The sequence below is a fragment of the Carcharhinus amblyrhynchos genome, chromosome 12 (genome assembly GCF_965287045.1).
Source record: "Carcharhinus amblyrhynchos chromosome 12, sCarAmb.v2.hapA, whole genome shotgun sequence".
Taxonomy (NCBI): domain Eukaryota; kingdom Metazoa; phylum Chordata; class Chondrichthyes; order Carcharhiniformes; family Carcharhinidae; genus Carcharhinus; species Carcharhinus amblyrhynchos.
Window position 1 is genome coordinate 80,687,773 of NC_137335.1, and position 16,212 is coordinate 80,703,984.

The 16,212-nt window shown below is 43.5% G+C and overlaps 1 protein-coding gene across 2 annotated transcripts in view; it reads right to left on the reverse strand.

Moving 5' to 3' along the window:
• Positions 1-16,212, reverse strand: part of LOC145351146 (mitogen-activated protein kinase kinase kinase 21-like) — a 96,546-nt gene that overhangs the window by 13,269 nt on the left and 67,065 nt on the right. The window contains exons 3-8 of one of the 2 annotated variants that reach the window (XM_080200814.1): positions 12,749-12,897; positions 11,282-11,457; positions 8,881-9,121; positions 6,912-7,034; positions 3,758-3,880; positions 1,658-1,811 (exon numbers count right to left, since the gene is read on the reverse strand). In XM_080200814.1, the coding sequence (XP_080056940.1) occupies positions 1,658-1,811; positions 3,758-3,880; positions 6,912-7,034; positions 8,881-9,121; positions 11,282-11,457; positions 12,749-12,897 (966 nt within the window). The remainder of the gene's footprint in view (positions 1-1,657; positions 1,812-3,757; positions 3,881-6,911; positions 7,035-8,880; positions 9,122-11,281; positions 11,458-12,748; positions 12,898-16,212) is intronic. The other variant, XM_080200815.1, reaches the window with a different exon arrangement.

A 16,212-nucleotide genomic window follows, 5' to 3' on the forward strand; every position in this document is an offset into this window, starting at 1 on the left:
GTATCTACCCTGTTAAAGATTAAGTTTAAAGTTTATTTATTAGTGTCACAAGTAGGGTTACATTAACACCGCAATGAAGTTACTGTGAAAATCCCCTAGTCGCCACCCTCCGGCGCCTGTTCAGGTACACTGAAGGAGAATTTAGCGTGGCCAATGCACCTAACCAGCACGACTTTCAGGTTATGGGAGGAAACCCAAGCAGACATGGGGAGATTGTGCAGACTCCACACAGATAGTGACCCAAACTGGAATCGAACCTGGGTCCTTGGCACTGAGAGGCAGCAGTGCTAACCACTATGCCACCCTATGTTAAACACAGTAAGAACTTTGTATGGATTCAATGAGATCACCTCTCATTCTTCTAAACTCTGTAGAGCATAGGCCCAGTTTACTCAGCCTCTCATCACAGGACAATCCTGCCATCCCAGGGATCAATTTGGTGAACCTTCACTACATTACCTCTATGGTAAGTATAACCCTTCCTCGGGTAAGGAGATCAAAGCTGTACTCCAGGTGCAGTCTCATTGAGGCTCTACACAACTGCTTCTTGGCTCCTGTAAATAGCCTTCTCCCGTGCTGTTAACATTCTATGATTCTACATATCCTTTTCTGGGAAAACACATGGCATCATAAAAGGAAATTGCTTGCTCCAACGACGAATACATTACTGGTTCACGTCAGACTGAATTACATACAGGAATGCAGGCATGAACATTGCTTCACCCTCCCAGTTAATACAGTTCCACAGCACAACAGGGCCAATGTAATCCATCCTGAATACCATTACAAGTTATAAAAACATCCCCTCACCTGCCCATCCTTATCCACCTGAAGGTACTCCACAGAGATTCTATGGTATCTAACTCAAGTGGTCATTCCCACATGACTCAGATGTGACCAGGAACAGGTAGATGTTGGATAGCATCACAGATGAGCCTCATCCAACCCTTGCTCAGTGCCAAATGTGGAATGGGAAATTTGCCTAATTTCTCTTTTTCTTTTTAAAGGCAGGGTTGCTGAGACCAAATTCAAAAATAGCATCCTAGAATAATACAAGTCAGAGGGAGGCTATCCGGCTCGCTAAGCTGGCGCCAACTCTTTTGAATAGCTATCCAATTAGTCCTAGGCTCCAGCTCCTTCCCCATCAAGCTGGCCTGTTAGCAACACTTTAATGATCATCAGATAATTTAGTAAACCGGAGATTCAGCTTGGAGCTATCTCGCCAGCTCAATTACCATCTTTGATCAGCCGAGGCGGCGCAAGGTTGGGTTGGGGGTGGGATATAGGTTGATACCTGCTGCAAAGTGTGTGAATATCAGGCACCGTGGATTCAAGCACAAATGTGCTGCCCTCCGCAGTCCATCTGAAAATAAAGCTAGCCTTAGTGACTGTGATAACTTATCATCGATTGTTGTAAAAATCCATCTGTTCGATAATGTCCTTTAGGGAAGGAAATCTGCCGTCCTTCCATGGTCTGGCCTACACATGACTCCAGATGCACAGCAATGTGACCGACCCTTAACTGACCTCTGAAATGGCCCAGCAAGCCACACAGTTCAGAGACAAATAGGGATGGGTAAAATAAAACCGGTCAAAGAATTGAACCCAACCATAATACCCGTGACTGGGGAAGAAAGGTCCATTTACCCGCACTCACCTTTCCTCACAACTGGCTCGTTCCTTGGTTTGCATAGAACTAGGTCCCCAAGTCCGCCCCTTTTTTTTGCAAGCTTTCTGCACTTCTTCATCATAATCTTCCTGCCGGTAAATGGTGCTCTTACCCCAGGTTCTATTGCTCTCATCGAGGGTAACTATGCAAAACAGAGTGGGAACGTTACGTATGTTAGAAGAGTATGAAGAATGAAATTAGCCCCTGAAGACTCACAGGAATTGTCAAGTAGATTTTAAACCAAATAAAAAGCAAAAAAAAAGCTCAAGAGAAAGCAAGGCAACAAAGCAAGCAACAGATCATTAAGAGCACAAAATCCCAACAGAAAATGTCCTACAAGTTAAAGCATTTTGCTTCAATGATTGCCAAAAAGACCAAGAGCCAAGGAGGAACAGCCAAAGTGTAGCAGCACAACCAAATGGTGAGAGGAGCAGAACCCACTGACAGGGGAAATGCTGGATCAACTGACAGATGTCTGCCCGCAGGCAGATTTAATCTTAAATGCACTGTTCAGTGGTGACTGCCTAGAGTCAAGCTGTCAAAATATAAAAGCATTCACTTCAATGAAATCAAGGAAGAAGAAAGGTCAGTTCATTCAACCCATGCGTCTCGTATTAACTTTCGGCATGGTAGCTAGTTGGACTTTGATTAACCCCGATGTTTTTCATCTCTATTAATCAGCTTGATAGATCATTTGAAACTTTCATCACTCTTCAAGGGGAGCTGAGAAAAGAGACCATCTATAATCTAAATCTATTAAATTAATCAGACCGTGTGAAAATATCACGGAGCAAACGTAAGAGGAATTTAAATTCAAACTTCAGTCAGTAATATTGACAGCATTTCATTTTGTTCCAATTTTCCTGTGTGTGTGTGTGTGTGTGTGTGTGTGTGTGTGTGTGTGTGCGTACAGATCGTTCCTATCCATATTTAAATTCAGAATTGAATGTGCAGAGTAGGCTTAATGATCATCGATGTTAACTTAAGATAGTCAGCGATAGCAAGGCAGACAGGCTGATATCCGACAACTGCGTACAAGGGAAGGGAAAGCAGTGCTATCTAACATCTTAGAGTGCAGCGCAGTGGCCACAGTGGCTAGCACTGCTGCCTCTTGGCGCCAAGGATCCAGGTTCGATTCCGGCCTTGGTCACCGTCTGTGTGGAGTTTGTACATTCTCCCTGTGTCTACATAGGTTTCCCCAGGGTGCTCCGGTTTCCTCCCACAGTCCAAAGATATACAGATTAGATTGATTGGCCGTGCTAAATTGACCTAGTGTCAGGGGGACTAGCAGGTAAATGAGGGTTACAGGAACAGGGCCTGGGTGGGATTGTAGTCAGTACAGTTTTGATGGGCCGAATGACCTCTGTCTGTACTGTAGGGATTCTATGATTCAACATGTTAAACCATTTGTTTAAGCAGGGATCTAGCCTGCACCATGAACGTGAATTAGCTCATTACAAGCTGACACCTTCAGATTGCACATTGAAGGGGACTACCGGGGGAGGGGGGGAGCATGGAATCTTGCTTTCCTATCAGAAATTGAGACAGGTATAAAAACGGATTGACAAGTCACCCATTTTACATTAGCGACGGCCTAGTGGTATTGTCGCTAGAATATTAATTCAGAAACTCAGCTAATGTTTTAGGCACCTGGGTTCAAATCCTGCCACAGCAGATGGTGGAATTTGAACTCAATAAAAAAAATCTGGAATTAAGAATCTAATGGTGACCATGAAACCACTATCGCTAAAACCTATCTGGTTCACTAACGTCCTTCAGAGAAGGAAATCTGCCATCCTTACTTGGTCTGGCCTACATATGGCTCCACAGCCACAGCAATGTGGTTGACTCTCAACTGCTCTCAGACATCTAAGGATGGGCAATGAATACTGACCAGCCAACGGGGCCCATGTCCCATGAATGAATTTAAAAAATGAAGTCAAAGTTATTCCCACTAAAGTGAATGCACAAACACACTATAGAACTAGAGGAATTGGTTTCATTGTTTTAGGATGGACACCACTGAACATTGCATTATGGAGTACAAAAGATATATTGTTTCCTGATGATTTAACACAAAAGCCTTGCCTTTGGTCTTAGCCCTACTGAGGGGTTTGCTTGTACATTCACTTGCGATATCCACATCCTGTTGGTATACATATATGCTGTTGCGGTGGCCGCTGGAATTGGCAGCATCTGGTTTGGTGCTCACTGAGAAAAATAAACAAAATGGGGGAGGGTGGTTGTGGGGGGGTGAAAGCTGTCCGTTTTAGTTCAAATACACTTGTTTTTGAAGCTCTGCACAGAAGGCAATTTACAATAAGCGCTCGGAGTGGAAACAATACAGCACTGGGGAGATGGAAGTCTAATGGCAATGTCACTGGACTAGCAATTCAGAGCCTCAGACAAATGCTCAGGCAATCATGGGTTCAAAACCCACCATTGCATCTGATGGAATTGAAATTCAGTTACTAACTCAGGAATATAAAGCTAGCCTCAGTAATGGTGACTATAAAAGGAATAAAAATCCTCGTGGTTCACCAATATTCTCCACTTGCCTGGATAAGGGCAAGTCCAACAACACTCAAGGAGCTTGACACCATCCAGGACAAAGCAACCATCTTGACTGGCACCCCATCTACCACCTTCACCATTCATTTCCTCCACTATGGACACTCAGTGCCAGCAGTTTGTGCAATCTTCAAGATGACTGCAACTCACCAAGGCTCATTAGGCTGCACCATCCAAACCTGCCACCACTACCACCTAGAAGGACAGGGGCAGCACACTGTTACCTGCAAGTTTCCTTCCAAGACACGCACCATCCTGATTTGGAACTCTATCTCCGTTCCTTCACCGTTGCTGGGTCAAAATCCTGGAACTCCTTCCCTAACAGCATTATGGAAGTACCTATATCACGTGGACTTAAAGTGGCTCACCACCATCTTTTCAAGGGCAATCAATAAATGCCAATCTAGCCAGCAATGCCGATACTCCGTGAAAGAATTTTTAAAAAATCTGGTCTGGCTTGCATATGATTCAGACCAACAGTGTGGTTGACTCTTAACTGCCCTCCGAAATGGCCCAGCAAGCCACTCAGTTCAAGGACAACTGGGGATGGACAACGAATGCTGACCCTGCCAGCGATTCCATGAAAATATCAGTTGGCATCTGGTATTTTGTAAGTACCACATTTCTCGAAATACTGTTCACAATAACTGTCATCAGGAAATAACCACTCAGCAAACTTAGTGTGCATGAATAGAGAATCAGAATCCTACAGTGCAGAAGGAAGCCATTTGGCCCATCAAGTCTTCACCAACCACAATTCCACCTGACCCTATCCCAACAATTCAATGCATTTACCCTAGCTAGTCCCCCTGATACTAAGGGGCAATTTAGCACGGCCAATCCACGTGACCTGCACATCTTTGGACTGAGCGGGGGGGAAACTGGAGAACCTGGAGGAAACCCATGCAGATAAAGGGAGAATGTGAAAACTCCACACAATGACCAAAGCCAGGAATCGAACCTGAGTCCCTGGCGCTGAGAGGCAGCAGTGCTAACCACTATGCCACCGTGCCAGAGATCTACAAAGATCTTCAATCTCCTTCACAATATGTACAAACAGTCAAGTTTGAAAGGATCACCAACGTCTCCACCCAGAGGGAAAATAAAGGTATTTATTCTTCTATGTTCACTGCTTAGAAATACTGTTTTTGTCAAAGATTTGCAACTGGCTAATCCATGCCAATTTTGGCCCCTTAAGGCTCAGGTTCTGATTCTAATTCTGCAAGCACCAGCAGTTCTCTGCTCCTTCTAAGCTCATTGTGCCTGTAAGATGCATTCAAGTGGCAGCATTCAACAATGGTAGCCTAGCCCAATTCTCATCCTGCTCGTAGATTTTCCAGAAGGGGTTAAGTGTCATTAATGCCCTGGGCGATGCTCTGATCTACAAGTCTGTCAATTGGATGCTGCCTTTACCCAGTTGACTATCAGCTAGAAAAACATTTGACATCGCCATTCTTGGACCAACACCAGGAACAAAAAGAACTGACAGAATCACCAAACCTCTCTTCCCAGAGGAAAGACAAAGCGAGGGAGGCGATGGCCTAGTGGTATTATCACTAGACTATTACTTCAGAAACTCAGCTAACATTCTGGGGACCTGGTTTCAAATCCTGCCATGCAGATGGTGGAATCTGAACTCAATAAAAAACATCTGGAATTAAGAATCCACAGGTCACCATTAAACGATTGATGGAAAAACCCATCTGGTTCACTAATGCCCTTTAGGGAAGGAAATCTGCCGTCCTTACATGGTCTGACCCATGTGTGATTCCAGAGCCACAGCAACGTGGCTGACTCTCAACCACCCGTGGACAATAAAGCATGGGCAATAAATGCTGGCCAGCCAGCGACACCCATGTCCCACAAAATGGATGTGTTTATTTCTATGTCTATCACTTAGATACACTGCATCTGTCAAGAATGTAGTAAAGATACTATATTGCAACAATATTTGGTTTTAGATTCAAATATTCTTCCAATATGAATCATTTTTGGCAAGGCCATGCACAGTTGAATATGAGATGACGGCATAAACAGCCAATGAAAATTGTTAAGCTGAGAGAGAAGTTCAAACCTGTAGATGCCAAAGCCAGAAGCTGCTATCAAAAGGATGCCAACATGATTTGCCAACCATAGACCAACCAGAACTTGTTCAAGTCAACATAGGACTTGTGGTGAAAGTAAAGCAGGCAAAGATGTTCAATAAAATTAAACTGGCACTGTAAAAATGAAGATCCATCACGAAATGGTATTAAAATTGTAAATGACTTAACTGCACTACCTTAGGGGAATGGGTATGGCCTTTTTCCTAGGCCTACAACAAGACACGAAAAGCAAGATTTTGGTGCAGAATAGGAAACTGCACAAAATATTCTACAAAGGAACACAATCTCTAAAAGTTATTTGGATACTGTGGGTGTACCTAAATCACATGGACTTCCACAAGGACAATTAGGAAAGAGCAATAAATACTGGTCACGTCAGTGACATCCACATCCCATCGACCAAAAAAAATCCTGCCACACAAATGCAGGAAAATTCCATCTGGAGGCTAAATAACCAAATAAAGAATCAGATTTCAATCACTGTTCTTTCACGTGCCTAAACTGGTAAGCACTACAGAGCCATCGCAAAGCACTGGACTGAATCATGAAAAAAGCAATGCACTTACGCTGTATAGCTCTCAGTCGTGGGATGATGGTGGGGCTGCTTGGTGGACTATAGCTGCTGCCATTCAAGCTTTTCCGCTTGTCTAGAGTTGGAGAGGCTTGAACAGTGATCTTGTGCTGAAAATCTACCAATTTAAAAATAATTGAAATGTCACAATGCACACTCAACATGGTCCATCACAGTTAGAAGTCCAATTCACAATATTACAAAGATGTATCAGGAACTGAAACAGCAATTTGATAACAGGATCAATGAACGTAGGAGATGTTTGACCAATCTTCTCAAATCCTTCAAAGAAATAACAGATTGATAAGGAAATACTGTGGATATGATTAATGAAATTAAGCTTAATTTCTAAAGAAATTGAGTTGAATTGAACGGAATAGTACAGAAGTAACGCTAAACTTGTATTAAACTTTGGTTAAATCACATGTACAGAGTGAGTAGAGTCAATGTTTCGAGTCTACATGACCCTTTGTCAGAGCTCCGACAAAGGGTCATCTAGACTTGAAACATTAGGTCTACTGGCTCTCCACAGATGCTGTCAGACTTGCTGAGATTTTCCAGCACTTTTCTATTTTTGTCTCTGATTCCAGCATCTGTAACACTTTGCATTTATCGTATGTATAGAGAGAAATGTGTGGAGTTCTAGCTGACAAATTCTAACAGGGTAGAGGCACTGGAAAGGGTGCAGAGAAGGTTTATGGGGAAACACCTGAAAATGTGTGGCAATGCACATCAGGAAAGGATTGAGACTGGATCACTTTTTCTTTTGAAAAAGACAGCTGAAAAAGGTGAACCCAACAGGGGTCTTTAAAATGATGAAAGGTTTTGACTGAGTGGTTAAAGTGAGAACGTTTCCTCTTATGGGGAGGATCATAACTAGAGACCATCATTATATGATAGTCACCAAGAAATCCAACAGGGAATTCAGAAGAAACTTTTTTACCTCAGAGTGATGAGAAAGTGAAATTTGCTCCCACAAGGGGTGGTTGAGACAAATAGCATCAATGCATTTCAGGGGAAGCTAAGCAAGCACATATTGAGAAGGAAATGGAGGGTTACAATGGCAGAGTTAGATAAGGAGAAATGGGAGGAGGCTCAAATGGAGCATATACACCAACCAGGACTGGTTGGGCCGAATGGCCTATTTACTGTATATTCTATATGGATACCGATATGAGAAGTAGCACAGCGGTTAGCACTGTTGCTTCACAACATCAGGGACCCAGGAACGATTCCCAGCTTAGGTCACTGTCTGTGTGGAGTCTGCACGTTCTCCCCGTGTCTGCACGCGATTCCTTTGGGTGCTCCAGTTTCCTCCCACGGTCCAAAGATATGTGGGTTAGGTTGATTGCTAAATTGTCTCAGTGTCAGGGGGACTAGCTAGGGTAAATGCATGGGGGGTTATGGGGACAGGGATTGTGATCGCTGCAGCTTCAATGGGCCAAATAGCCTCCCACTGCACTGTAGGGATTCTATGCAAATCAAGAGACTCAAGTTGAGGAAAACTAACATTGCCACCAGGACAGACGATGATAGGACCAAAAGCAAATGGAACGCTGAAAGGACTGGAAAGGGGCTAGTAATGCAGAAGTCGAGTGATAGCAAGTTACTTTGCATGTTGGGGTATCACATACTATCCTCAAAATAAGACGAACAGGATTCCAGGCATTAGGGATTTTAGGACATGGGTCCTCAAGTTGTTATGTTATTTCTCATGCTATTAGAGGGCACCATTTTAACAACCAAACAACTGTGCTTTCCAGTAGGAATCACTAGATAGTGATCAGGAACAAACACATTCATTCCACCCAAAGTGAGATTCAACTCTGCACAGACCAGAAATTGGACCTCAAATTTTTTATTTAAATATGTTTCTTAATGTACCCTCGCATCAGTGTGAAACTTCAGCCTACCACGATGTGAATATTGTTTGTACACCCAGACATTTCACCCAGGCTCCATACCTGAAGGCAAACTGATTCGGTTTCCATCTTTTAGCTTCAGCCGGTTTTTCCTGAACTTGCCTTTTCTTTTCTTCACTTTTGGTTTCTCTTGATTCAGCTGAAAGATGAGAATGTTCAGCTCACGCTCCAGCACATCAATCTCCCGTTCAGCCAGCTGCTGCTCTCGTCGCTTCAACAGCTCCTCGTGGGATTTCTGCTGTAGCTCCGCTCTCGTCAGCTCCTCCTCTCGTGATCGCAACTCCTAGGAAGCACAAGAGGACAAAGCTAAAGGGAACAGACTGCCAAGGCTGGAATTGGTTGCAACCAGATCTCAACAAAACACACACAGTGAGAATGATCATTAAAATCCTCAATCCCACTTCTCAATTTGTAAGATGCGGTTGCATTTTCAATTGCACTATGTACAACAGCTCAAATGTCATTATTTTCAGTTCCGATTCAATTCCATAAATCCATGCTAATTCGATGTCTTTAATTTAAATCAACATCCCAAGGTGCTTCACATAATCAAACAGATGCCCAGCCAAAGCAAATATTGGGAAGAATTATTAGAAGTTTTGTTACAGGTGCTTTTTATGTTGGGTCTCAAGAGAGGGGCAGCATGGTGGTTAGCACTGCTGCCTCACAGCGCCAGGGACCCGGCTTCAATTCTGGCCTCGGGTAACTGTCTGTGTTGAGTTTGCATGTTCTCCCCACATCTGCATGGGTTTCCTCCGCGTGCTCCGGTTTTCTCCCACAGTCCGAAAGACGTGATGGTTAGGTGCATTGTGGCCATGCTAAATGCCTCAGTGCATGCGAACAGATGCGTGTGGCAACTAGGGGATTTTCACAGTAACTTCATTGTAATGTAAGCTTACTTGTAACACTAATAAATAAATAAACTTTAAAACTAAGTCAAATTATACCACCTTACATCGCTTTGCACCAGGAATTACTCTGCAGTGAAGCGACTGTGAAGTGTTGAGTTGCAGAGTCCTGCCACGTTTGTATTTGGGACTTCTGCTGAATCCTCCCTTGTTCCACATCTCCAAATTACAACCTAGCCTTCAAACACAGGCCACAGCAAGGGAGGATAGGAATTTTGTAACCACTCTGTTTATTTCTGAATTGGGTGTTGTGAGCCATCGCCTTCAAAATAAGATGAACAGGATTCCAGGCATTAGGGATTTTAGGACATGGGTCCTCAAATTGTTACGTTATTTCTCATGCTGTTAGAGGGCACCATTTTAACATTACAGATTACGTCCTAGCAATGGTTTCAGATTATACAGTCCTCTTTCAAGGCCATACTATAACCAGATATAGATTTGTTCCTACTTTACATGAAGTTTTTTTTATGTTTGTTTATTAGTGTCACAAGTAGGCTTACATTAACACTGCAATGAAGTTACTGTGAAAATCCCCTTGTCGCCACAGTCCGGCACCTGTTCGGGTACACTGAGGGAGAATTTAGCACGGCCAATGCACGTAACCAGCACATCTTTCGGACTGTGGGAGGAAACCGGAGCCACCTGGAGGAAACTCATGCAGACATGGAGAGAATGCGCAGACTCCACACAGACAGTGACCCCAGCTGGGAATCAAACCCGGGTCCCTGGAGCTGTGAGGCAGCAGTGCTAACCACTGTGCCACCCTAAATGATCAAAACTTCATTAGTGATCCTAGACACACTGTTCCAACACATCACAACTGTATGTAGGATAGTTCATGTGCTCTGACCAGCAAATACAACTGAGCTTCAGTGAATTTTTTTAAAAATAAAAATTAAGCTTCACATATTTACAACAAGGGATGACTAACCGGTTAGTGTTATTTGCTGTTGCTGGTTCTGTAACAAGCATTGGCCAGGACACCAGGAAAACCACTTGCTCTTCTTAAACTTTTGAATGTCCATAATATTCATTTCAATGGAACAGGCAGAAAGTGCCTCAGACACTCATCTTAAGAACAGTATCTCCAGCAGTACAGTCAGTTTCTCTCAGCAGTTACTCTGGAACATCAAAGGGGCAGCACTGTGGCACACTGGTGAGCACTGCTGCCTCACAGCACCAGGGGCTCGGGTTCAATGCCAGCCTCGGGTCACTGTCTATGTGGAGTTTGCATGTTCTTCCCATGTCTGTGTAGGTTGCCTCCTACAGCCCAAATTTTAGGTTGATTGACCATGCTAAATTGAATCTTAGTGTCAGGGGATTAGCAGGGTAAATACATGGGATTATGGGAATAGGGCTGGGTGAAATTGTGGTCAATGCAGACTTGATGGGCCAAATGGCCTCCTTCTGGACAGTACGGATTCTATGATTCTATTAAAGTACCTGTTCCAGTTCTGCCTAATGATTTACCATCTAAAATAACACAATTTTAACACTGTACATTCAAAGCTGTAAAAAAAAGACAGACTCACTTTTTCCTTTGTCCTCAACTCATTAAACATTTGCTGTATTTCCATTTTCCAATCATCTTGCATGGAGTGAAAGGATTCTTGGGGTAAATCAGTTATGACCGTTGCCTCGATAGCAGTGAGCTGCTCCAAAATGGTACCGAAATTTGGACGGACGTGAGGATCCTGGTCCCAACATTCTGAAAATTTCAACACGATTATTAAAACAGAAACTTTAACTTACTGGTTTCTGACCCTGAATTTTCTCCCCTTTTCTACTGAAAATATCCATAAGAAGTCTCACAGCACAAGGTTAAAGTCCCAACAGGTTTATCTGCAACCACAAGTTTTCAGAGCGCTGCTCCTTCCTCAGGCACCTCACCTTCATCTTAAACAATAACCTCCTTATTCTTAAACTGTGTCTTCTGGTCAAGTGGAAATATTCTCCTGGTACCTACCCTCTCATGTCCTGTCAAGAAGAAAGAATCATAGAATCCATACAGCACAGAAGGAGACCATTTGGCCCATGAAGTCTGCACCGACCACAATCCCACCCAGGCCCTATCCCTGTAACCTCAAATTTATCCTGCTAATCTCCCTGCCACTAGGGTCAATTTAGCACGGCCAATCAACCCAACCCTCACATTTTTGGAATGTGGGAGGAAACCGGAGCACCCAGAGGAAACCCATGTAGACATGGGGAAGAATGTGCAAGCAGATTGTGACCCAAGGCTGGAATTGGACCCGGGTCCCTGGTACTGTGAGGCAGTAATGCTAACCACTGGGCCACCATGCCGGAGATAAGAGGGTAAACTACTGCCACCGCTCATATGAAAAGGTTTCTATGGTTCTATGCTTTTAGGCTGATTGATTGGGTACTAAATTGTCCCTAAATTGGACCTCCCTGATCCTCGCACATTAGGCGTAGACTAAAATCATGAATAGGTCACTGAGACAGAGGGACGGCGGCGCGGGCTCGTTGGGCCGAAGGGCCTGTTTCCCGTGCTGTGTTGTTCTTTCTTCTTTGTCTTTGCTTTAAAGAAGACACAACATGAAAATGACATTGTAGACTTGTTACTTTAAAATGCAACTTCTGACATTTAATAATTTGATTTAAAGCCAGTAGTAGAGCAGATTGGCTTATTTAGGGCTTACACTGAGTTATACAATACCAGGGAGACCACACAGCTGACCCAACCCTTCAGTCAAGGTGGAACTACAGAGCTCTGCTCCTTCTCACCTTCTGCAGTGACACAAAACTGCATTCAATCAGCTTGCTATCTGAATGCTTCAAATACATCAACGACTAATATTTTACATAATGTGGATGCAAATTCCTCAGCTAAAACACACACTATAGAGAAAAACTATACAGCCGGCTTTCACTCACAAATCAAACTAACTGAGTTTAAATAATTCATAGGATGAAACGTTAGCTAAAAACAATGTCTGTCCTTTTAAAAAGTTTGCTTTCCAAAACCTCTTCCTTACCTTCCATGAGTTTGGTGAACGGTTCAGGACATGTAGACGGAATAGGGAGGGTTAATTTGTTGACGGCTACTCCATAAGCGACTGCAAGGCCGTCAATCCCACGATAAGGGACTTCTCCAGTCAGTAACTCCCAAAGCAACACGCCATAGCTGCAACCAAAGAAGTGACACCAAACTTATTAAACAGCGACAGGAGGAACAGGAGGAGGCCATTCGACCCCACGAGCTTGTTCTGGCGTTCTATCAAATCGTGCCTAGCCTGTAGTTCAGCCTTATTTATCCACTTGCTCTGATCTAACAAAACAAAAATCTATCAACCTTCGTCTTGATACACATTCTTTTGGGAGAAGAAAGCTCCGGTATACTACAGCTTGTGAGAAAGAGTACATGCTGAATTCACCCCGAACAGCTGAATTCTAATTTTAAACTCCAAGTCCCCTTGCTCAGGGTTTCCCCAGAGGAAAGTCTCTCTGCATCTACCTTGTCAAATCCTTTCAACATGTTATGTCCTTTGATTAGACTGCTTCAACCTTTTAAACCTCAAAGAGCATGAAGAACATTTACATATCCATCCTTATAATTTAACCCTTACAGCACACAGTGCATTCTAGCAAATCTGAAAAGTCTTTTCAAAGCCAAAATATAAAGTTCAAAGTTTATTTATTAGTCACAAGTAGGCTTACACTAACCCTGCAATGAAGTTACTGTGGAAATCGCTACATTCCTGTGCCTGTCCGGATACATGGGAGAGAATTTATTATGGCCAATGCACCTAACCAGCACATCTTTGAACTGTGGGAGGAAACCGGAGCATGCAGAGGAAACCCACGCAGACACAGGGAGAACGTGCAACTCCACATAGACCCGAGGCCGGAATTGAACCCAGGTCCCTGGCGCTGTGAGGCAGCAGTGCTAACCATTATACCTCCGTGCCATCCCAGAGATTTTGCCCATGGGGTACACAAAACTGAACACAGCACCTCCAGGTTAGGCTTTGCAAAAGCTCTTTTCCAAATAAAGCACCAGCAAATTAAAGTAATGTTCCATTAAGCTTTTCAGTGACTTTTGGTACTTGTGCACTAGCTTTTAGTGATGTGTGGATCAGGACATGTAAGGTTCTTTGGTCCACTACCACTCCAGTTTTCTCACCATTGGGAAAATAGTTTAATTTGTGTCTCATAGCCAAAGTGAAAGGCTTCACACATGTTCATGTGAGACTTGCTGCTGTAGTTTTTCCCAGTTGCTTAGTTTATGACCCTTTCTGGTATTGCACTCCCATCTACAAACCTTACTGTGTCTTCTGTTACAGTCAATCTTCAATTGGATAAATTACTCTCAACTGGACACAACTCAATGATCCATTAAACTGATCGAATCTGCAGCTTCAGTTTCTACACAAGAGGGAGCAACAGTGTGCACCAGAGTGAATAAAAAAAGAGAGTGAGAGAGATAGAGAGAGAACGCAGCTGAGAATGGAAGTGAGCAAATCAGAGTGAGAGAGTGAACGTGAAAGTGTGAATGTGAGAATGAGCAAGAAAGGGAGAGTGAGAAAGACCATAACATATAGGAGCCGAATTAGGCCACTTGGCCCATCGAGTCTGCTCTGCCATTCAATCATGGCTGATATTTTTCTCATCCCCATACTCCTGCCTTTTCCCCATAACCCCTGATCACCTTATTGATCAATAATCTATCTCTGTCTTAAAGGCACTCAATGACCTGGCCTCCACAGCCCTGTGTGGCAATCAGTTCCACAAATTCACCATCATTTGGCTGAAAAAATTCCCCTCATCTTAGTTGTAAAGGAGCTTCCCTTCACTCTGAGATTGTGCCCTCGAGTTCTAGTCTCTCCCACTAGTGGAAACATCCTCTCCACGTCCACTCTATTCAGGCCTCTCTATTCTAAGTTTCAATTAGATCTCCCCTCTTCCTTTTAAATTCCATCAAGTATAGACCCAGACTTCTCAACTGCTCCTCATATGACAAACCCTTCATTCCTGGGATCGTTCTTGTGAACCTCCTCTGGACCCCCTCAAGACATAGAAAGAAAGAAGAGATATAGAGAAAAATGGGTGAATGGGAAAGTGAAGGTACTATGCTTAACTATGTTCAAGGCTAAGTTATTCAGGGAAATTGAGGGTTATGGGCGAAGACAGGAAAGTGGAATTAAGGCTACAATCAAATGAGACAAACTTTTTTGAACCACAGAGTTGGCTCAATGAGCCAATTAGAGTAAGAGAACCCACCTTGTCCATACCATCCTTTCATTAAATCCCTAAACTAATCCCAATTGCTCACATGTGACTCATCTCTCTACACCCATCTTACCCATGTAACTGTCTAAATGCTTTTTAAAAGACAAAATTGTACCCACCTCTATTATCACCTCTGGCAGCTTGTTCCAAACACTCGCCATCCTCTGTGTGAAAAAATTGCCCCTCTGGACACTTTTGTATCTCTCCCCTTTCACCCTAAAATGATAACCGCTGTTCCTATTTCTTACAATTTTTTATTGATTTTATTTTACTATTTCTTATGATCATCTTATGATCTATCAAAGCCACACACTGGCTCAAAATTAATTCCACATTCACAAGAATAGTTTAAACTACTTTGCAACTGCAGCATCTTCCAAACCCGTGACCTCAACCATCTAGAGGAAAAGGCTAGCAGACCTCGTGCTAGTTCCCCTCCAAGTCACACACCATCCTGACTCAAAAATACAGAATCATAGGTCAGAATTTTACCGCATACCTGTCCTGGAATCAGGGTGGGGGAGGCTCAAAGAACAGAATTCTCCATTGGCCTCAAAGGACAAAGAAAATTACAGCACAGGAATAGGCCCTTCAGCTGTCCAAGCCTGCACCGACCATGCTGCCCAACTGAACCAAAACCTCCTACCCTTCTGGGGATCATATCTCTCTATTCCCGTTCTATTCATGTATTTGTCAAGACGCCCCTTAAAAGTCACAACTGTATCTGCTTCCATTACCTCCCCTGGCAATGAGTTCCAGGCAACTACTACTCTGTGTAAAAAATCTGTGTCATTCTTCCCTTTAAAACTTGCCCCTTGCACCTTAAACCTGTGTCCCCTAGTAACTGACTCTTCCACCCTGAGAAAAAGCTTCGACTATCCAAAGATTCCTCGGGCAGGATTTTACAAGCCTCGCCCAAGTGAGATCATAAAACACTGGCAATAGAATCCCTAAAGTGCGGAGAGAGGCCATTCAGCCTATTGAGTCTGCACTGACTCTCCGAAAGAGCATCCCATCCAGGCCTTCCCCTCCACTCCATCTCCACAACCCCTTACATTTACCATGACTAATCCCCCAACCTACACATGTTTGGATACTAAGGGTCAATTTAACATGGCCAATCCACCTAACCTGCACATTTTTGGACTGTGGGAGGAAACCGGAGCATCCAGAGGAAACCCACGCAGACACAGGGAGAACATACAAACTT